Here is a 23208-nt window from a genome sequence, read left to right as displayed (position 1 = left end):
AGGTAGGTTGGCTGTTCAAGGGGCTTCCTCTGTGCTCTTCCCCAGATGTTACAAGTGAAGGTAGCAAATCCCAGCTTTTATCTATGGTATGGGAAGAGAAGGGAAGGCCAGTTCCAGGGTTTCATCCATTCACGCCTTCCGGTGGCCACCCAATCGGTGAGTGCTGCTACACTCAACATTTGCAAATCTCACCTCAGGCTTTATCTCGTTTACAAACTGGTCTTGGCAACCGTGGCCCTCTATTCCCCATTCACTGACTTGTAGGAACAGTGTGTTTGCCATTCCTGGAAAGGAAACCCCAGAGAGATGGCAGGCTGTACCCCACTGGACTCACAGGGAGGCTGCCACCAGCCACAGGAGCTCACGCATCGGATGGTGTGAGGAGACGTGCACAGGGAAACGAGGGTGCATACTGTACCCTGACTCTGAGTCGCTAAAGGCCCCTCAGGGGGCACACACAGTGGTCCTGTCACTGATGCCCCCGATGAGGCCTCAGCTGAGAAATTATATGGGGAAAGAGTTTTAAACTAGGTAGGAACAGTGAAAGCAAACCAGAGGGCCTTGTCCTGGGACGTTCTGTCTCACAGTCATTAGATATGTTAACTAAAAGTATATATGCGCTCATCATCTACTCTGCCAGAGTCGTCTCGGGAGGATAGCTGAGGGACAACGTGCTCGCCATGGAACGCAAAACGACATGGAGCAACACAGGTTCGATCCCCGGGCCCGCGCTTAGAAACCTCTCGGTATTAAGCACGTTATAAATAACATATCATATCATTTAGCAGCTCGCTCCAAATAACATATCTCATAGTAAGAGACGGTCCTTTTCAGGAATACGTTAGGTGCCTCACAACATCCAAACGAAATTCCCAGCAACTTTGCAGTGTTTAAAATCTGCCTACATGACAAACGTATTGACAGGTACAAAGTCTGGGTGAAGATGTAGGTTAGAGGTCAGTATTTCGGTGGCTGCATTGGGGCACAGGATGAGCACCACAAGGACTGGTGCCCATGCTCCTGTCTACATGTTCATGCCTTCTCAGCAGCATGTATTTGTGTGATTGAAACAGCAGGTTTGGGAAGCTGGCGTCGTTGAGCCTTCACATTGAGCTAGCTATGCTATTTCTGAGAGGCTTGAGTTTAAGTCATGGAGTAGGCCTTCCTCTAGTGTAAATTATCAGAACTGCACTACTGCGAACCCCAGTTTCGGCTTTGTCAATGTTATGTTGTTTTTTTTAGTACGCTTTAAAGATACTAAATTCCCTTAATGAATGCATTATCAGCTTTCTTTATAGGAATTGTATTGGAACTGTTTTTATCCGATTGTATCTTTGCATACATTAACTATTAAAAAATGTCTTTAGAATCGCATTGGAGTTTGTGTTGCCCTACATCGTGTGACACTGTACCTGTGTGTGTCTCGTATTGGACCGCATATCGTTCTTAGAGTTAAAACGGACCCTGATGGCCTTGGTAATGTATCCACCAACGTCGTTTGAGGCATTTTATTTACATTTAATAAAGCTTGTGAGTGCGGTCCGACCCCCATAACAGTAAGTACCCCGCTTTTACGTCCCCTTAAAAACTTAACGCTTATGCCTTCACTTCACATTGTCACGGTGGCAATGGATATGGTAAGGTCAACTGTAAGGTCAGGGGATTGGGGTCGAGGAGGGGCTAAGGGGGAAGGGTATGGGTTAGAAAAGCTGGGGAGTTTAGATGGGGACTCCCCCTGTAATGATGAAGTGAAAGACCTTGCATGCAGAAGAAGTAACGACATCCACCCTAAGTTAGCTAGTGAACACATGAATGCATCCTGCGTGATCACAGACTCTGGATGGTGGCCTGGCATTAAGGCGCAGTATGTGTGTTTTCTTGTCACTATACTGCAAGTGATGGAAAGTTTTCCTAAACAAAAAGGATGCCCTTTTTGAATGTGAAAGCCAACTATCACTTACATATACATGCACAGGTGTAGCAGAGCTCGGTTGTCAACAGAGGTGCTCTCCATCTTCCGAGTGATTGCTTCCCTACCAGACTTTTCGAGGGCCCCGGGGAGAACTGTAGGGAAACAGCTGAAAGGATTTGTCGAGGAGTAGCGCCCGTTTCAGACCTGAGCCTGGGGCTGAGCCTGCGCCGTTGGAGGTCTGAGATAACATCTTGGCGACCACATAGAAAGGAAACACGTGCCTGCTGCTCTTGCTCGACTTGTAGCTGTAATTCGACACCTTGGATGTTACTTTCCTTCTGTGTGTGCACCTCGGAATTACAAAGTCGGCACTACGATGGTCGGTTTGCTTTTAGCCTTTTCCGGTGTGTACCTATGCACGTGTCATGGGAGAATTTGAGTAGCTTTAGTAGCTTTGGGGGAATATTGAATGTGGTGTCTCACAATGCGTATTTACAAAGGAGGAGAAACCTCAATCTTTTGAGGGAATGCCATTTGCAGTAATGGGGATTACCAGTCGTAATCTAGGTGATGGCCTGTATGCCTGTCTCTTGTATGGCCTTGCACAGCAGCGCCATTTGGCATAGATTGCAATGGTTACTTTGGTTTTGAAGGTTCTGAACTATGATGACCTCTCTGGACTCTAGAGGATACTGCATTGTTTGATCAGGGCAAAGTGTGTTAGCAGTGCCAGTGGTTAAGATTCACTCTAAACCTTCCAGACATCTCCTCTTTGTTTTTGCTTTGTCACCCCGAGTGGGGCGGGTATGCCCAGACGTGGGTCCCGTGCTTGCTGGGCCTAGAGACCCAAGCTACTCCTCACTGATGAGCCCCAACAAGGCCGAAACATGTCTGGGGATGCTTGTGGTCTCGTGCAGAAGGGATGTGACCTAGCAGTTCAGGCTGGACTGCCCCTTTTGGGGTAGGACCATGCCTGATTTGCATATGGTCTTTCCCCTTCTGTAATGGCTTGGCAGGCGAAGAACGATGGTCTGGAGGGTTGCCCAGAGTGATGCCAGAGGTTAAGATTCATTCTAAACCTTCCAGCCATCACCTTTCTGTTTTGTTAAAGTCACCCCGAGTGGGGCGGGTATGCCCAGACGTGGGTCCCGAGTCTGCTGTGCCTAGAGACCCAAGCTACTCCTCACTGATGAGCCCCAACAAGGCTGAAACATGTCTGAGGATGCTTGTGGTCTCGTGCAGAAGGGATGTGACCTAGCAGTTCGGGCTGGACTGCCCCTCTTGGGGTGGGACTGAGCCTGATTTGCATATGGTATTTCCCCTTATGTAATGGCTTGGCAGGCAAGGAACAATGGTCTGGAGGGTTGCCCAGAGCAATGCCAGTGGTTAAGATTCAGTCTAAACCTTCCAGCCATCACCTCTTGGTTTTTGGTTTGCCCGTGTAAGCTGGGATCTGGTTCGAGCTAGGCTGTTTCACTTTTTAATAGTTGGCTGGTGCTGCTCTGAGTACTTGCAGGAAATATATCCATCAATATGGACCTTCTTGCCCCCTCTCTTCCAACGGCTCATCCCTTCTGGTGGTTTACACCTCTAGATGGGTTCCTGGGTCAGGGTCCCCACCAGTGGCACAATCTTCCTATGGCCATCAGGTTGTTGGATCTGTTATGCTAAGTCACCCCCTTGCGTCTCCTCCTTCCTTCCTTTCCCTGCTCCATAAAACCCACATGCATGCACACATCATGGTGTGCCCATGTTGGGTTTGCTGATCCATGCCTGGTCTGGAAAAGTAAACAAATAAATTATAAGCTCGTTCTGATTATGTATTGATATGATATGATATGATAGTTTAATTATGTAGTGCCTATACACAATGTGTTTCAAAGCGCTTCAAGGCAAGGGAGGGAACAAGGGAAAATACAATGACATTCTTACAGGCCATGAACAACAAGAATGTCAATTAACTATCGTACTCGGCCTGGCAACATTTCAGATAGTGCAAGAGCTAAAACATAGATAAGGAAGGGAGGTGGAGAGTGGGAAGGAAATGGGAACAGACAGGCGACTACAGTACTAGGCCTGACGCCATTTCTGGTAGAGCCGGAGGAAAACAAAAGGTGAGGGAGAGGGGTGCAGAAAGGGAGGGGAGGAACAAAACAAGCAACTATCGTACTAGGCATGACAATGTTTCAGATAGTGCTGGAGGGAGAGGGGGGAACAGTAAGGGGATGGGGGAGCGACAGACAAGGTTGTTATCATACTAGGTCCAGGAACAAATCTGATAGAGTAAGTGCGTAGAAGAAAGTAAGGGGAGGAGGGGAGGATATGGAGGAAATGGTCCCATATTCTATGGGACCATTTTATTCAACTTTCCATCCAGGATCAGTGTCTATGTCCTTGGGGGGAGTGTCAAGGTTTGGGTCGGTTGTTCTTCCCTTGCAATGGTATAAGTGCCAGGAGGCAGAACTTTGAGAAACACAGAGCCATGGAGAACACCAGCTCTTGCTTGCCAGTTTGCATCACATTACTCCAGCCAGTGGCATACATTCCAACATGCCTATTGCATTCATGAGGTGCTTGTCCAGTTCGGTTTTTGCTTTTCATTCTGGAACTTGACGTCTCGGATTTATAATTGGAAATCCGGGACTACACATTCCAAAATGCAAAGCAAAATCAGGACTTTACATTTATCTTTAGAATGGAATGGAACATGTTGGCATGCAAGCAGTCTGTGCAGATTCTGGATCATGATCTTAAGAGGGGGCTGAAATATTCAGCAAAAAAGGTTGCGCCAGAATTTGAAAATTAGAGTGATGTATATTGTATAATAATAGTAATTTGCAGTTATACAGCGCTACGAACCATCAGGTATCTGAGCACTGCTTATTATTACCCACAGTGTGTGGTCTTCATTTATTGACCTCGGGAAGGATGAAAGGCTGAGTTTGGCCCCGCTGGGATTCAAACCTGTGCCAGCAGGCTCTGCACAGATGTCAAAGCAAGTGCTCTACTCGCTGTGCCATCTGATCAGCTTAGGTCTCTATGTGTCTATGGTCTACATAGCTATTCCAATTCTAGAGAGAGCAGGTTAGGGAGAAGATGTTGAGCCTAATGTCTTGGGCACTGGTGAAACATATTTGGAAGATGGACAAGGCTGTGAGCATTGTGAGGTAAGTCTTGCATATCAAATTGTTATCAATGACAATTGCGTAAGGAAGTTGCTTCTCCTACTGGACGCTGCCAAATGCCGAGCCAAGCTATGGTGCACCAGCCTGCAAGCAAACTGATGTCTAAAAGAATGTGCACGCATATATTGCACATATTATTGCAAAGGTACAAACGCAGGGACCTCTGTGTATAACTTCACAACGGAGGGAACTGTCGAGTGAGAGTAACCGTCTAGTCATGCTTTCTCATTGGTCAGCGCTGTGCAACACTGAAAGATGCGGGAAGAGAGGGTTCTTTAACGTAATGATCTGTAGTGGGGTACACGTCATTATTTGTGGCAACCTTTCTAAACAAAAGACACAAAGCACTAATAGCTGATGAACAGCAAGGGAGAGAACCAACATGAAAGTGACATAGCACTTGTTGGCTAGTTGCCAGTACCTCGCCAGCCAAATACAATAACAGCTTCATCCATCACTGACCATGTAAAGTAAGCGAGAGCATAACGTGATGCTTCTTTTATTTTGATTTCTTGTTCTCAGTGTTTGCACGCCATGGATGTGCAGGTCATGATTCAGTTCCTTCCAGTGATCCTTATGCAGCTCTTCCAAATTCTGACCAAAGGGACCCAAGAAGAGGATGTGCCTGTAAACTGTACCACGTGAGTTGGATTTTCAGACAGACCTTGTTAATAGTTCTTCAGCTCGCTCTTCCCCAAAACGGCTAGATAGACAACCGACTGATTACTCACTGTGTTCTCCACACTCCCTCTGCCCCCACACCTACCCTCTTGCCCGATGTCGCATTATGGTTCCTCTTCCCTTCCTTGTGCAGGGTGCAATTGCTCTCCAGCTGGGCTTGTGCTATACGAAACACAAAACATATATTGAGAATGTTTATTTGGGTATGTAACTCTATACATTTTAGTTATTGTCAATGAGGACATTCTAATGTCAGTGTCTTTGATGTGCCTAGTGCCCAAAGGATAATGGATGAGGGTTGGTCGTCAATGAGGGGCAGTTGGATCTGTACACCCTTCTTCATGATGCTATCCAACACCTCTGGGTTTCTACTTGAGGAATGAAGTGTGATGAGGCTGCACTGCCGCTGGAGCCGTATGACCAGAGGCGGCATGTGTCTGGTGCGCAACAGTGGGTTCCACCACTGAGAGTGTCCTGAAGGTGGACCCACCAGGCTTAAGTGCGGACACCAAAAAAGATCTCACACTTCACGGCCTGACCCAGCCTTGTAGGGCCGTCGAAGAACCACAGGCAAGCCGGGGCCACCCTGCACAGAAATATGAAAGCCAGTGTAGAGACGTGTAAAGTTATTCATGATTGTGGGGGATGGAGTGGATGAGGAGGAATCTGGATAGAGGAGCATCACCCAGCGATAGATGACTCCAGCCTCCAATGGATGTTATACTGCACCCTAAGATCTGCCCTCTGATCCATCTCATCCAATAGCACTGTAAGCTATCTCAAATAGAAACACAATTTTTGGGGTGAGGCCCTACCAGGGTCCAAGCTGATCCCCCTAAAATTACATGGACGGTTTGCTGCATGTGGTCTAGACCCAGTGTGTTGCTGGCCTCAGAATCAACAGGGCAATGTATGAATGTATGTCTAAACCTCAATGCTCGCCCATCAAACAGTACACTTAGAATCTAGTCCACATCAAATAATATGAACCAATCAAACATAACACAAACACATTTAAAAGCAAAGTCTTGTTCAAACAATTGTGTATTCGTAGAGTAAATATGTTGTAAAAATAATACAACACGTGTTTCAACCATTATGTTTTCGTTAGGGCTGTTAACATATAAATGATAGATTGTAAACCAAGAATCATTGAACACATTATTATTGGTTAAAAAGCAAGGCGATTCAAAATAACAAAAATAAAAACATAAAACAAAAGATCTTTTTTGAGCATAAAAATGACAACATCAAAGATTAGATATGAAAACATTGTTTTTAATATGAAAAGACATACATAACGAAAACGAAAAGCCAAAAAAAACATACAAAAATACGGATAATGTCTTCCCAATACCTTCTGCAAAAACCCAACCAACACTACTCTATTGCCCCTGAATTTAAACGTTCCAATAGATGAATACACACTCCAAACCTGTCTAGGTGAAACCCCTTTACCACTCTTGGATTGACTGCCTGCTGAAACATAAATGAAGTGTATTTTTCCCACATACTCAGAATGCAAGAAATGCGCCAGACTATGTTGCTGTGTTACTCAGGTTTTATTAATTGCCATATTGATGACACGTGTTTCGGCTCTTGAAAGCCTTCCTCAAATCAGGGCTAGTAGTGCTTTGCAGTGTTGTTTGAGTTGTTGTTTGGTATTTAACCAATTGTAAGGGTCCGATCCCTGGGAGTACCTGGGTAACACAGCAACACAGTCTGGCGCATTTCTTGTATTCTGAGTATGTGGCAAAAATATTATTTGTAAGGTGGTTGAACAGACTCCTTTACCACCGAACTCAGATAAGACGCGACAGAATGAATGGACAAATAGCAACCTAAAATTTGTAAGATTAACATATTTAGAGTCACCTGACAGACTAGCCTCTCAAAAGGAGTTCTACTGATTATATAACTGAAGTGTAAACAACAATTATCATGGTACCAAAATACACTTCTCGACCAATGCACTCCCCTCAATGTCTGACAAGCATCGTGGGCGAGAAACTCCCATTAAATCCTACCTGAAGGTGCACCATCATGCTGTGCCAAAAGTGCTTAACGAACAGCTCGAGTGCGCATCACCAATAAACTACCCACTGGCATCTTACCAAAGACCTCTGTGAAAATGAATAATCAATCTGACCGCCGTGATGGACTCAATTCATCAGTGGTGTACAGATTCATCACAGGGTCCACTGGAAACAGTGATACCCACAGCAGGTAGCCCATGAGAGAGCTTGTCAGGCCACCTGTTGGTCCAGGGACACTTCCAAAGGCTCAAAAGGCATGGTTCCATTAAGCAGGGGTTAAATCTGGTTGCCCCCACTGATCATGGGGTCAAAGCACTGGACCAGGCAGAGGAGCAGGACTTCACCAGGACTTATTTGGAGGGTATACCGTCCTTTGATCGCGGGACTTTTCATCACAGGGTTTTTTACTGCAAATTTTTTTTTTTTTTTGGGGGGAGGGTTAAAAAATTAAAAACATTTGTGTAAGGGAATAAAAAAATAAAGTGAACGGGAGTTTGGGGGGGTAACCCCCCCATAAAAAAAAAAAAATCGATGGTTTTTTTTGTAAAAACAAATCGCGGTAAAAAACCCTGCGATTAAAAGTACCGCAATTAAATAACGTAGAACCATTTGGAGTTGGTGCTGGTCAGCCACAAAAGTCGTTCTCGGGTCGTCAGCAGCTGCACTTCTCTGTAAAGGTCTTGGCTCCAATGATGATATGTTGAATTGATGCAGGAGTCCTCCTTTTATCCAGGATGTGGACTAGAACTAGCCTAGGTCCACCAATGGTAAGGATCCTCACCATTCATACTGGCAGTGGCTATCCAATTATGGATAGCCAATGGCCACAACATGTGCCCTGCAACAGACATTCAGGCATCAGGATGTGTACTGGGACCAGACAGTCCCAGCCCCCACATCTGGGCTCATACACAAAAAATGCCTCCTTTCCTGGGAAAGCTGGGAAAGGGCTTCCCATATTTGACTGGATGAAGGCCAAAGAACAATATGGCCGAAGGACAGGCACACACCTCATGGTACAGCCATCTTAGAGAGTTAGTCACTCTCAGTAGCCTTTTGCTGTAATTGCAAAAGTGCACAAGTAAAAAGTGCAAAACATGGTAGAACAATAACTGCTGCTACTGGTCAATCCTGGACACGTTGTATTTGTAACCCAAAAGTTACAAAAGCAAAACATATGAGGCTATTCAGCATAGTCTCTCAGTTCTGATAATCTTATGGACTGATCAATTTCCCCATATTAATGAGCAAAAAGGCAAGGGAAGTTAAACAGAAGGCTTGACGTCCCTCCAGAAAATCAGGTCAGGGGTACAAGTAAGTCAAAAAGAAAGGGTACCCCATGAAAGTATCTTGGAGGAAAGCAGCAAAGAGAAATCTTTCCTAACAGTTGCTATACCTTAACACAAATCCCCCCCAAAGCCATTGAGCTCATTGTGCTTGCAAATAATCTATAAAGCAAATAGTGTATACACCTTAACACATACATGCCAACAGCAGTAAGAGACAGCCTTTGACTGAATGTATTATCCCCACACTCTGTGATTGAACTGCCTGTGCCTTTTACACATCTATATGGAAACTCTCCAATACGCCACCAGGCAGTCAACAGTAGTGTGGTACTGGCAGATCACACAATTTCTGTCTTTTTTAAAAATGATACCTAACCCCTTTCCGAGGTAGTTCTTTTGTACCCCACCACCACTTGTTTCACTTTTCTTCCTCCTACATTCCTCTCAGCACTTTTACAAGTTGATTTTAGTGACACTAAGGTAACAATGATCTATAAGATTTGGCACATGCCTTGAGAAAACACAACTTATGTGTGAAACACTTGTCGGCAATATGGCATCATCAATCCACTAACACTAAAGTGAATACAGCTACTGAATGCACCATATAGTTCTAATGAATGGAAACAGGTAATTCACATGTATATGCACAAGCGCATAAGCACTGACTACTTTGTGTTTTATTGTTGCTTGTCTAACTACAAATGATAACATTTTCTATTGTGGACACACTAGCAATTGCTTTTTAGAGCATTGTATAGCTATGGGTGAAACTATGTTGCCTTTGTTTTCCAGGGTTCTTCTACGCATTGTGTCTAAATGCCACGAGGAAGGCTTGGAGCATCACTTGCGGTCATTTATTAAGGTTATGTATACAACATTTCATGGTACCAACAAAACGTGCTGGAATGTTAAATGGTGAACACCCATAAACCATTACATGAACACCTTTAGCTGTTATCTTGCTCACATGGAGGGGTGGAACGTGAATCCGCTATGCCATGTTGACTTGAGGACCACGGATGGCTTGTGTCTATACTATATGCTAATTTCAAAGATTGATAACGTTTGATGCAAATGGGTGACCAGGCACATAGCCGGGGGTCAGTGAAACTCTACAAGCGAATTAAGAAAGGCAGCATAGAAGCAATGAAATACATGTAGGGGAAGAGATTGCTAGTTTCCATCACAATATTTAATGTCCACGCTGACACATTTATACAGTTGTGCTTGAGAACATGGCCCTCAACCTGTCTTGTGATCACTTTGAACCAGGGATGTGTAGATCTATGAGAGGTACTTCGGTGAGGTATCATTCCCACTGTAACAGGGTGAGGCTGAAGATACTGGCCAGTTAAGCTTCATTGCCAGTTTGTTGCCACTACAGAAGAAGAGGTGCCCTCCTTGGTCAGAAAGGTTTTGCTGGCCGTTCAAGGTGGGCAGAGGCAATATTGTGGCATGCAACTTTTCTTTAGGACGAAGGTAATTGGAAGCGGCGGAGAGAAGGCGTGTCAGCAGTGCAGTAAGGCAGGCGGTAAGGTAGCGTGAGATGGTGACGGGAGTGGAGAACATGGGTTGCACGGGTGTCCACTGCATGTGTTGAGGAAGTCGTGTGGTTGGGAGACCTGCAGTTGTGGGGATGCTTACACTAAAATCGTCTTGCAATCGACTTAACTGAAGTACACATGGAACCACTGAAGGTACACCACTAACTACCAGCCGGAAAGAGAACCTAGGACACAATGTCCTGTGCTGAGATGCTGACCTCTTCCAATCTGTAGGTGCCAGAGTAAAAATGAATGTCCAAATAGCAGAGCTGATTTACATTTTTGAATCTTGACTTTCTTAGCCAGGATCTCCCAGGTTTCCCCCTACATCCAATAACTTAATACCTTTTAACTTCTCCCCCCCAGTCATAGACACACCACTCACTGTAGGCATCTTCCCATTGCCTTGAAGACTGCCTGATCCTTTCCCAACAGAAGAAGCCTATTCTTGATACAGATGACTTGGCAAACTACTGAACCATCACACACCTTCCCTTGATTGAAAATATCATGGAACACAACCTCTTAAATAGATATACATCCAGATGTCACTTGATATGTAGCACCCAGACTGCCAAAATCCAGTTTATCAACAATACCTACATGGATAACGGATAACGGTGCCCCAGGTTACATCTTCTGTGAGCTGTCTCCTACCTTTATTACTGTTGACCAGAAATCACTTCTAAACATAATAGCCACCTGTTTGGGGTCTGACAATAGTTCTGTTGTGGTTTGACTCCTACCTCATGGACAAACAGCTTGTACAGATGCATGTATGTATGTTGTATGTGCTGAATATATCAAGCGTGAACCTAGCTGGGAAGCAATGGATGGTCACCAATGGATCCCAATGCTGCCTCTTCACTTGCAGAGACTGTAAAGGGTTCATACTATCCTCCATCATCTTCAAACTCTAAAAGGAACCACTGGAGGAACTCCTCACTTGGTATTAAGAAAAACCATTGTGATGACAACAGCCAGACTCGAGGTATATTCTGCCAGACTACATCAGTCAACTAAAAAATCTCATCCTCTCCCACCTTGAGGAATGAATGCCAAACACCGCCGTGAAACTGAGCCCAAAAAGAGATAATTCATCATCCTCCAAATTTCTACCCAGCACACTCAAACCGATCAGTAGATAATCTTCATTTAACTTAATGGCTTAATTTTTGCCTTACTGTGAAGGGCGGTGTAGTGATTGGTTATTGTGATATTATTCTGATGCAAAATGAATGTTTCTCCTCACTTATTGGCACTTTTTATAGTTTGGTACAGCACCCAGAGACTCAGTCCATAGTGCGCACTTATTAAATGACCCCACTCATATATATATTTCTGAGGCTTGTGGAATCTGCTTAGATCACATGCTGTGCATAGGCCGACATCTAGTGGAAGCTGCGGAGTATTACAGTTTGTTTTTCGAAACTCGAAAATGGGCGTCAACACAGGGCGTGCCAGTAATACTATCCCTAGTGTGACGTCCACTGTACCCAAGATCCCTCACGCGTCTAGGATCCTCAGATTTTTTTTTCCGCCATACTGGTCGGAAGCATTTTGCGGAGTCCCCTGACCTTAGCCATACTTTTGCTAAAATATTTAAAATATTAATCTATTGACATCCTTCCCCACCCCAACGTCGAACTTCGACACTCGACGCCGGCTGGAGAAGAAATCGACCGTTGGCTGCTGCACGACGGATTTGGGCCTCGGAAGGCCTCTGACCTCGGCCCGGGCCTTGGAAGGCCACTGGCCTCGGCCCTGCAAGTAGGGAGAGTGGGGGGTTGTACATACTCTACACTCTTGGTATATAGGTGCACCTTATACATTTCCTACACTTAACAGCCCGCTGCCTCAAGGTGCGTATGGAGGGTACCCCTTTTCAATTCTGCCCAAAGTGCAATCGCAAATACCCTTGGGTCGACAGGCACGCCACATGCAATCTCCGCTTGACGAGGGACCACCCGGAAGCGAACTGCAGAGCGTGTAGTAGGTTTAAACCTAAGACACTTAAGGACCGTTCGACGAAGCGTTGGGCCCACCACGCCAGGCAGGCGGCCATGGCAGCGGAGGGCGCCTTCAGCGATGGCAGCAACACCGTACTTTCGGACGGCGAGGGCATTACGGCGTCGAAAGACAGCCGTGCGCAGGTCCCCGACCTCGGAAGGTCGTCCGGCAGGGCGGCTATGGGGAAGACCCCCGGCGACACAAGCGCTTCACACACTACACACACTAAACACACAAAGTCCAACTGAGACTCGACGATGTCGAGTTCTCGGAAAGAGGCACAAACAGAACGGTCCGATTCGGTGTCCTCTGGGTGCTCGCGATCAAGATCGCTGCATGACTCCAGGCAATCATCCACTCTTGCCAAGAGTGCCTCGGTCCCTAGGCTAACAGAAGTTCAATCGTCGGAAGACGAAGACGACTTCCACCCCCAGGCCGCGCTCCAGGAGTCGGAGCCCGCAGTCAAAATCAGCGAGGCCCCACGCTCGAAGGACAGGGACCCCACCCCCGATCCTCGACGCCAGGTGTCGAAAACCTCCGGAGCCACTAAAGGACAGGGAAAACATTTTTCAACTCACAGGGAGGGGGGAAAACAGCAGAAGAAGCAGCCTTTGCTCTCTTCCACACCTGTGAAACACACCACTCCCACTAAACAGACAGACAAAACCAGGTCTGCTGATATGTCTAAAACCAGCAAATCTACTCAAGATAAATCCCATAGGCCCTCATTACGACCCAGGCGGTAAGCGGAAAACAATGCCGGTAAATGAATACCGGCATCGTTTACCGCTAGGTCCGATTATGACCCGCGATAGTGCAAATAGCGACATCGTAGTTTACGGTGCCGCTAACAGCACCAAGGTAGCGCGCACGCGACCCACCATGCCGTAAATACCGGCATGGCGCAAAGCTACGCAGATCACAAACCAAGCGGACATGCCCCTAACGCCAATCCCAAGGCCGTAAAGTACCTTACCGCCATGGCGCTAATTCCGCCATCACGAACCAACCGTAAATGGCCATGTGCAGTGTTCCCAGCTGCCACAGCTGCACAGAATCAGCACAGGTGGAGGCAATACAGACTCTCCCAGTGCAAAAAGAGCACACCCCACCCCTCCCAGCCCCAGTCACACTCCACAATGATACCAATAGGACTAGCAATGTTGGGGCTGGAGGACCTGATAGCAATGCGAGTGCTACAACTGCAACAACAACAACAACCTGCACAGAGGAGACGCAGGAGGAGAAGGAGGGCAAGGCAGGGCCAGCAAGCCCCACCAGCACAGCCAGTGGCACCACACAGGCAGCCCCCAAACCCACGCATCAGAGCCAGTCCATTCAACCTCACCGCAGAGCAGATCCACACCCTGTACCGACTGGACCGGGACACCATCACCAACATTGTGCACATGATACACAACGACATCGTCAGCATGATAGAAACACCCACCGCCATCCCGCCCCTACTGAAGGTCGTGTCCGTGCTCCACTTCCTGGCCACAGGCACCTACCAGCACACAGTGGGCCACTTGCATGGCATATCCCAACCATTATTCTCACGCACACTGATCCGATGCCCTCCTCAAGCACACAGACGACCACATCTCATTGCCACGGTCTGCCCAGGAGATTGCCAACACCAAAGTGGGTTTCCATGCACTAGCTGGCATACCTGGTTGCATTGATGCCATCGACTTCACCCATGTTGAATTGGTGGTCCCACATGCCATGGAGGTACCATACCGCAACCGTAAACTATTTCACTCAATCAACGTGCAAATGGTCTGCGACTCCAACAGGATCTTCACACATTGTTGTGCCCGATTCCCCGGATCAACGCATGATTCAATGGTCCTTCGGAACTCCGCAATACCACGCTACATGGAGCGACATGCAGGCCCAAGATCCTGCCTACTCGGTGAGTCTAATGTCATGAGCATGGAAATGCGAAGTGTGTAGGTGATCGACGTACCAATGCATATTGCACCTGGCAGAAAGGGGGGGGGGATGATGCATACGTCACATGGCTGCGACTAGCAGTAGCCAGATCATACCCTGAGGCAGCACTCACGTCATCTGACAACAGTATACATGATGCCTGATCTAATCAGCCCTAACATGTGAATGAAAGTGTACCCCAACCATGACACAACCATCTGCAAGTGCATTGTACGAAATGTGACCACATTGACTCCAAAGGAACGCACCTACATGCACGTCACCAAACACCATGAACTGAAAGGCCTGTCCCCCATAACTACGCACAAAGGAGGCACATGTCGGACAGGAACATCAATGCACCACTACACAGACAGCAAGACCCACAAACTCCCCCCATTGACACCAGTATTGTTCCCTGGGGTCATAATGAGCCAGACAGCAATGTTGCAATCATGTGAGCATTGACCTCACAGGACACGTGCCAGGTCACATAAAGTAATGGCCTGAACGGACACAGTGGATGGGCACTCACAAGGCAATTGTCCCCCCTGCATTGTGTCTTGGCATGCAAAACAGTACATGAGAGCCATGAACATATACCGGTTGCATAGTGTGAATCCATTAGCACAACTAAATCTGGTGCAAAGTAACAGTTGAATGCAAGGCATGGTGGCGCGTCATGTTCAGAAAGCAATCTCATTCCTGACACATACATTGTTGCCCATTTACAGGTGATGCAGGCTATCCCCTGAAGAGGTGGCTCCTTACACCAGTCCGGAACCCACAGAACCAGCATGAGGAGGACTTCAACCGTGCCCATGCACGTACCCGTGTGGTGATAGAGCAGGCCTTTGGCCTACGGAAGGCATGTTTCCGCTGCCTCAGCAGGTCTGGCGGGGCACTCCTGTACCGCCATGAGAAGGTTGCGAAGATCGTCATGGCATGTGTCATGCTACACAATATGTGCGTCAGACGTAACGTGCCTCTGCCCCCTGACGCAGAACTGCAACCACCTGATGATGAGGATGATGAGGGTGGGGATGGGGCAGCACCTCAAGGAGGCAGCTTTGCACAGGAGGGCCGTGAAATGCGTCAGAATCTCATTGACCAATGCTTCTAGCACACACTGCGTGTGCGTGTAACATGTGGGCGGCACTTGGGGCACTGTGTGTGTCTGGTATATGCACACTGTAGACTGTACAACAATAAAGCACACATACACAATGAGCAATGTCCACACATTTGGTTTGTGATAAACGTAAAAGTGTATTGTGCTCCTGAACAGATATGACACACCCAATCCCCCCTCCCCCCTGAACACCCCAACACACCCAATCCCCCTCCCCCCTGAACACCCCAACACACCCAATCCCCCCTCCCGCTCCCCCCAGAAATCCCTGCAAAGGAGTGCCAGTGCCTGTGGTGAAGTGGGTAATGTTTTAGTGGTCCACTGTGCGGGCACTATTGCCAGCCCCCTGTCCCGGAACCTGGGGCCCCCCTGCCTGTACTCCTCCGGGTCCTGGATGACCTGCGGACGGGGCTGGATGGGGCTGAACTTGCAGCTGAGGAGGTACCAGGCTGCTCGGTACGCCGTGTGCCCATGATTGTCCGTATCAGTTCACTGATCATATTCCGCACTGCGGCTAGTTCCGTGCATATGTTCGTGCTTGCTGATTGGATGGCTGCCTTGATGCTGTCAGCACACCTCTCCATGCCTGAACTGGCACCTCCACAATCAGCAACATGCTGCGTTAGGATTGACGTCAGTTGTTCTTGCCTCGCTGATATTTGGTCCAGCACCTGGCTGTAATCAGGCACAATGGGGGTTGCAATTGCAGGCCCAATAGGACTACTCCCCTCCTCCCCTACTCCCACTGGGCTTGGAGTGGCTGGCCATGAACCTCCAGGGGATTGCCCCTGTGTGTCCTGTCCATGCAGGCTACATGGGGACAGGTGTGGGGAGGTAAGTTGGGTGTGGGGGGGACCTTCCATGTCATCATCCCCATTCGCCACATCGCTGTCGGAACAGGCTGCGATGGCTGCAGTCTCCCCGACTGTACTGCTCCCCGCAGACACGATCCCCTCAGTGGGCAGCAGTGGTTGTGGGTCTGCCGTGGGTGCCATAATGTCCCTTTCCTCGGGGGGAATTGCTGCCCTGGGCTGTTCGGCAACAGGAATATTGGCCTGCTGTGGGTTGGCCATGGGTCCAGCAGAGGTGGATGGTTGCTGGCCTCTTCCCTCTGTCCTGGTCTTCTTGGCTGGGGTGGTGCCACTCTCGTCCCTGCCGGTGTCCGAGTGTGAGCCTGTGGTGGAGCAGAGGAGGGAAAGTGTTATTGATGGTTCAGCGGACATTGAGCAGGCATTGTGATGAGTGCCATGGTTTAGATGGATAGATGGTGGACTTTGTAGGCCGTGACATACAGGTTGTCTCCCTTTTGGGTGGGTTGAGCATGCAGGAATGTGTGTGCCTGCTGTAGAGTGTACATGCTGCATGTGTGCAGGGTGTGGGTCTTCTGCTGATGTGTTGCGTTTGCCATATGGGGCGACATTGTGATTCCCATGTAAGTGTGATTCAGGGTGTTTTGCAAGGCTGATTTGGAGGCACCTACCTGTGTCTCCTGATGTCGGGGCTCCTCTCTCCATTCCGCCGACACCCTCGATGCACTCTATGCCGATCGATGAGGCACATGTCTCCTCCCATGGCGGCATTTTCAGTGGGGGGTCTGCTCCACCGCCAGTTGCCAGTCCCAGGTTGCGGTTTGCTGACAGTATGCCCCTTACTTGGAGCTGGAGGTCATCCCACCTTTTGCGGCACTGTCTGGCGGTGCGTGGGGTGGTACCTACGGCACTGACGCGTTGTGCCACGAGTTCCCATACTGCTTTTTTCCGGGCTATGGCTGGTCTCGTCATTTCTGATGAGAAGACGACGTCTGCCTTCTCCTGCAGCGTTTCTGCCAGCATAGTCAGTTCTTCGCGACTGAAGCGGTCCTGCCGCTGCCTGTCGCAGGCTTTTTTAACAACTTTTGGCATGGTTAGGTGAGGAAATGGGTGGTTAATGGGATTCACAGGCTTTCAGGGTCGGATGTAGTGTGGTTGGGTGGGATGGCAATGGATTGTGTTTTTAAATATGGCCGCTGTGCTCTTTCCCGTTCCGCCGCGATGACGCTACTTCCGGTTCCGCTTATTTGCGGTGACCGCTAATTACGGGGCCCGCTAATTACGGGGCCCGCTGATTACGGTCGCCGCTATGATGGGTGGCGGTAGGTCACCCAGCGCGACATTCAATGCCGGTAAGGGCTGTTTACGCCATGGCGTAGTTTACATTTCCGCCATGGCGTAATGCTCGTGCGCGATGGGTCGGAATATGGCGCTCTTTACGCCATCGGTCCATGGCGTAAACGATGATTACGCCATGGCGGTAATGTAGCTTACTTACCGCCAGGGTCGTAATGAGGGCCATAGACTTGCTGAGAGAGTCATTCCCAGTTCCAGAAAATGGTCGAGTGAAGACATAGATAGGGTCATGTCAAGGATGTCTTCTTTGGCTGATTTTTATGATAAAAATCCAGAACATTTCCTCTCGTATGATCCACAAGGGGCGACACCCTCAGGCTCTAATGATCCTATCCCCCCGAGTAAAAAGCCCCGGTTTGAGACACCGATGAGGTCAGAGCCCTTCGAGGTACAACCATACTCAAGACCATACTCACTGTATCAAGGAGAGGCTTCCTTTGGTGAGGACCAAGAATTTGGCATGGTAGAAGAGCAAACCGGGACGGGCTACTATGGGGATGATGAGGAACAGGTAGAGGAAGAGGAAGACCCGGAAACATACAGAGTAGATTCCCCGGTAGAGAACGAAGCCCCGGTTACTGACTCCCCGGTCGATAACCAACCCCTCCTAAACGAGGTTCTCGCATGCACAGCAGAACATTTCCATATTGACACCCACGGTGTCCAGGAGGAGAGGGACTTCGCAGAAGAGTTAGTGGGAGAAAGGAGGCCTGTTGCCCAGACCATCCCTATCCTTAAGTCCATTCAGCGAAGAATAGACTCGTCCCTGGTGAACTCAAACCTCACTAGAGCAGTCAATCCCAGGGTTGAAAAACTTTTCAGGGCGGCCCAGTCTGACCCTCTCTATATAAGAGGACATCTGAAGCCAGACTCCTTAGTTGTCACCAACACTCGTAAGAGGGCTGGAACACCCTTGTCATCGTCCGAAGCTCCTCCCGACAAGGAGAGCAAAAAACTATACGGTTTCAGCAGGAAAGTAGCCTCAACGTCCGCCTATCAAGCAAGGATTGCAAACTTCACCACCCTGTTGGCCAGCTACAACTGCCATCAGTGGGAAGAAGTCGCGGCACTCATAGCCTCTGCTCCTGAACCTTTAAAGGGCCAGTTAGCTCGGATTTCCGCAGAGGGTAGAGCCGTGTCTGGTTGCATTTTGAAAGCAACCTTCGACGCCGACAGTCTGGTTTTAAGGCAGAAACCCAGGCATCATTGTTGGACAAACCGGTGGAAACCGATCTGTTGTTTGGTGCCAAGGACGAATACGAAACACTCAAGTCCCTTGGCCAGTTAACCAATAAACCCCCTAACCAGAGAGGGAATAGTAATTTTTGTTGCCCACGTGGCCAAAATTCCCAGAGAGAATCTAACTATTCCCAGGGGTAGGGTACACAGTGGAACAACAACCAACAGTCTACCTAGGGTTACGGCAGGGGTAATAGGAGTGGTTGTGGTAAAGGCAGAGGAAGCCCCAGCAAGGGAGGCGGCACGCCTCCACCAAAGCAGTGACGCTCAGTTCAGGGTCCCTTCTCACGCAACCCCAGTAGGGGGACGCATTTCCAACTTCACCCTGGCTTGGGAAGGGGTCACATCAGACAGATGGGTGCTGTCAACGGTATCCACAGGATATTGTATAGAGCTACTGCAGCGTCCCCGGAACCATCCTCCACGACAAAGAGTACACTCTTTAGAACATCAGAAGATTCTCCTCGAGGAGATCGCCATTCTGCTAGAAAAGGAAGCGATAGAACTCGTCCCGGGACACCAGGTGAACAAGGGTATTTATTCAACTTACTTCCTTGTGCCAAAGAAAGATTTGACAATGTGCCCAGTATTGGACTTACGGCCTGCCAACAAGTATGTCAAGCCCCAAAAGTTTCGTATGACCACGCTACAAGAGGTAATCCCCCTCCTAAAAAAGGGGGATTACATGGCAACCTTGGATATGAAAGATGCTTATTTTCATATTTCCATGTTCCCAGCGCACAGAAAGTATTTGCGCTTCAAGGTGGACAGTCGACACTACCAATTCAAGGTACTGCCCTTCGGGATAGCTTCGGCACCAAGGGTATTCACCAAGGTACTGGCTGTGGCGGCTGCAGACCTACGCAGGGAGGCAATCCCAGTGTACCCTTATCTGGACGACTGGCTCATAATGGGGGAAACCCAGGAATTTGCAGGACAAACATTCCAAGGACTATCGACCTCCTCCACGAGTTAGGCTTCTCAATCAACGAGAAAAAGTCAAGCCTGGTGCCAAGCACCTCCAAACAATTCCTAGGAGCAATCCTAGATACTCAAGAGGTGTTGACCTTTCCTTCAGAAGAAAGAATTCGGAATATACTACTGCAAATTCCGCATTATCAGTCCGGTCAACAAATAACGGTACGCAAAGCAATGCGTTTACTGGGCATGATGGCGTCATGTATTTACCTGGTCCCCCACGCGCGCCTGCGAATGCGTCCCATGCAGGAATGGTTGGCGAAACAGTGGTCTCAGGCAAGTGGTCAGTGGGACGATCTAGTGGTCGTTTCGCCAACACTGGTACAAAGCCTTCACTGGTGGACAAGAGAGAATCACGTACAGGGGAAACCCTTTTACGATCCCGAAGTACAGGCAGTAGTCACTACATATGCATGTCTGAGGGGGTGGGGAGCTCACCATCTCCACCACACAGCTCAGGGTCTCTGGTCTCACTCAGTGGCCAAGAACCACATCAACCTGCTAGAGCTTCTGGCAGTATTCAGAGCGCTTCAGGCGTTCAAGCCCCACCTACTAAATCTGTCAGTGCAAATCCGGACGGACAGCACAACAGCCATGTTCTACCTGAACAAGCAAGGAGGGACTCGCTCGCCAAATCTGTCCAAGCTTGGCCAGAAAATCTGGATATGGGCACTCAGACGGAACATCTTCCTGTCATCACAACATGTTCCAGGGGAGCTCAATTCCCTAGCGGATGCTCTGAGCAGAGACTCCCTCCCAGAGGAACACGAATGGGTTCTACACAGAGAGGTCGTAGAAGATATCTTCTCTCAGTGGGGTTTCCCCACTATAGACTTATTCGCCACAAGCGAAAGCAGACAATGCCCAGGATTTGCATCCAGGTTCCCCCAACCAGACTCCCAGTGGAACGCCCTGTGGATGAACTGGTCAGGAATTTTTGCGTGCGCTTTTCCACCAACTCCTCTCATCAGGAAAGTGGTGAACAAGATGAACAGAGAGTCGATGACGCTCGTCCTAGTTGCTCCCATGTGGGCAAGAAAACCGTAGTTCCCACACCTACGCAGGATGGCGGTGTGCGAGCCCATCAAACTTCCAGCCTGGTACAACCTACTGTCCCAGCACCAAGGTCAAACTGTGCACCAGCAACCCAACTCAATGAACCTGGCAGCATGGCTCCTGAGGTCATAGAGTTTGGACATCTCAATTTGCCACAGAGGTGTATGGACATCCTAAAGGAATCTTGGAAACCAAACACAAGGCACTGTTACTTTTACAAGTGGAAGAGGTTCGTTATCTGGTGCCAGAGTAGACAAATCAACCCGATTGATTGCACTCCTTCCACTATTGTTACATACATGCTCCACCTGCTAGATGCAGGATTGGTTTTTAACTCACTGAAAGTACACCTGGCAGCCCTGTCGGCTTACACCACTTCCCATAGCAAGGTTTCGTGGTGGAAATTACCAGTAGTTAAAGCCTTCATGGAAGGAGTAAAGAGACTTCACCCTCCTATTTCAAACCCACCACCAGTGTGGGACCTTAATGTGGTGCTAGCCAAGCTCATGGGCCCCCCTTTCGAACCCATGCATAAAAGCAGTCTCAAACACCTGACTTATAAAACGACCTTCTTAGTAGCTATTACTTCTATAAGAAAGGTCAGTGAAATTCAGGCTCTGTCAGTGCAGGATCCCTTCTTTACTGTCCAAAAAGACAAACTGGTTTTACGCACACACCCTAGGTTCTCACCTAAATTTATATCAAAATTCCATGTAAACCAGTCCATCGAGCTTCCAGCTTTCTTCCAGGACCCGCAAAGCTCGGCTTAGGTGAAACTACACACCCTAGATCTAGATGTGCGTAGGGCGGTCCTCTACTATGTAAATAAAACCAGACCGCTAAGAAAAACAGATCAACTGTTTGTCTCCGTAGCTACAGGCAGAGAGGGGGATCGCGTCTCTAAAGGTGCCATCTCAAAGTGGATTATTAACTGTATCCAGCTGTGTTACTCACTCTCTGAAAGAACTTTGCCTTTCACGCCAAGAGCCCACTCTACTAGAGGCATTGGGGCCACTCTGGCTTTTATTGCAAATGTACCCCTTGACACCATTTGCAAAGCAGCTACTTGGAGCTCTATTCACACTTTTACTCAGCATTACTGCATTGACACCCATTCCAAGGCAGATACACAAGTGGGACAAGCGGTTCTAAGACACTTATTTGCTCATGACCCTTCTCACATCCCACCTCCTTCTTCAGGTACTGCTCGCTAATCTATGCACAGCATGTGATCTAAGCAGATTCCACAAGCCTCAGAAGGGATACATTACTCACCGTAATCGTATTTCTGATGCTTGTATCTGCTTAGATTCACATGCGACCCACCCTTCCTCCCCTCTGAGAGAAGGCGCATGATTGCTTGTAGTCTTACCTTTCTGTCTATCTGCTTGGATTATCTGTACTCACGCTACTCCTCATGCTACCTCATGTCAGAAAAAATACAATCTGAGGATCCTAGACACGTGTGCAGATGGTGGGTTCGGGTGATTGGTTGTTGAGCCTATGCCATAAGAACACAGTTCTGCAACAGAGCTAAGCAGAAGAGAGATTAGGGGAAAAAGCATTGAAGCACTGAAATACTTTTCAGCAGATAACTAATCCCAAATTGGTATGTTAGTTGCTTACTGGAGACGACATGGAAATTTCAAGTTGATGGGTCTCAGTTTAGCTAAGTGACATTGACATGTGCTTTGATGGAAACGTTTATATGATACAAATATACAGCATAGACGAGTGGTTATCGAAGTCCGCTCACCAACATAGTAATCCATTGCATATTTTCAGGGATAAAATACATTGCAATACAGTATATCCACATGTAAATTATTAGTATATTCAGTGGTAATCTTGCAAACCTGGTGTGGTTGGGGTTCTCGAAGACCAGACTTGGAGTAAACCTTTGACAAATACCTTTATAAAACTTAAAGCCTCTTGTTTAACTTCGAAATGTCAGACGCTGTGGCATAAGGTAGTTGTTAATGTTTATAGGTCTAATGAATCCTATTCCTAATTTCCCGGCAAAAGTTCTCTTGGCAATGT

At 48.1% G+C, this 23208-nt stretch overlaps 1 protein-coding gene across 5 annotated transcripts in view; it reads left to right on the top strand.

The window, feature by feature from the left end:
* Window positions 1-23208, top strand: part of DOCK11 (dedicator of cytokinesis 11) — a 1707663-nt gene that overhangs the window by 777352 nt on the left and 907103 nt on the right. For all 5 annotated transcript variants that reach the window (XM_069612850.1, XM_069612848.1, XM_069612847.1 and 2 more), the window contains 2 exons: window positions 5620-5738; window positions 9899-9968. In XM_069612850.1, coding sequence (XP_069468951.1) covers window positions 5620-5738; window positions 9899-9968 — 189 coding nt within the window. The remainder of the gene's footprint in view (window positions 1-5619; window positions 5739-9898; window positions 9969-23208) is intronic.

Source organism: Ambystoma mexicanum, chromosome 5p (genome assembly GCF_040938575.1).
Source record: "Ambystoma mexicanum isolate Mex_15411 chromosome 5p, UKY_AmexF1_1, whole genome shotgun sequence".
NCBI classification, from domain to species: Eukaryota; Metazoa; Chordata; class Amphibia; order Caudata; family Ambystomatidae; genus Ambystoma; species Ambystoma mexicanum.
The sequence above is the reverse complement of the archived record's forward strand: the minus strand, read 5'-3'. Positions and strand labels throughout refer to the sequence as shown.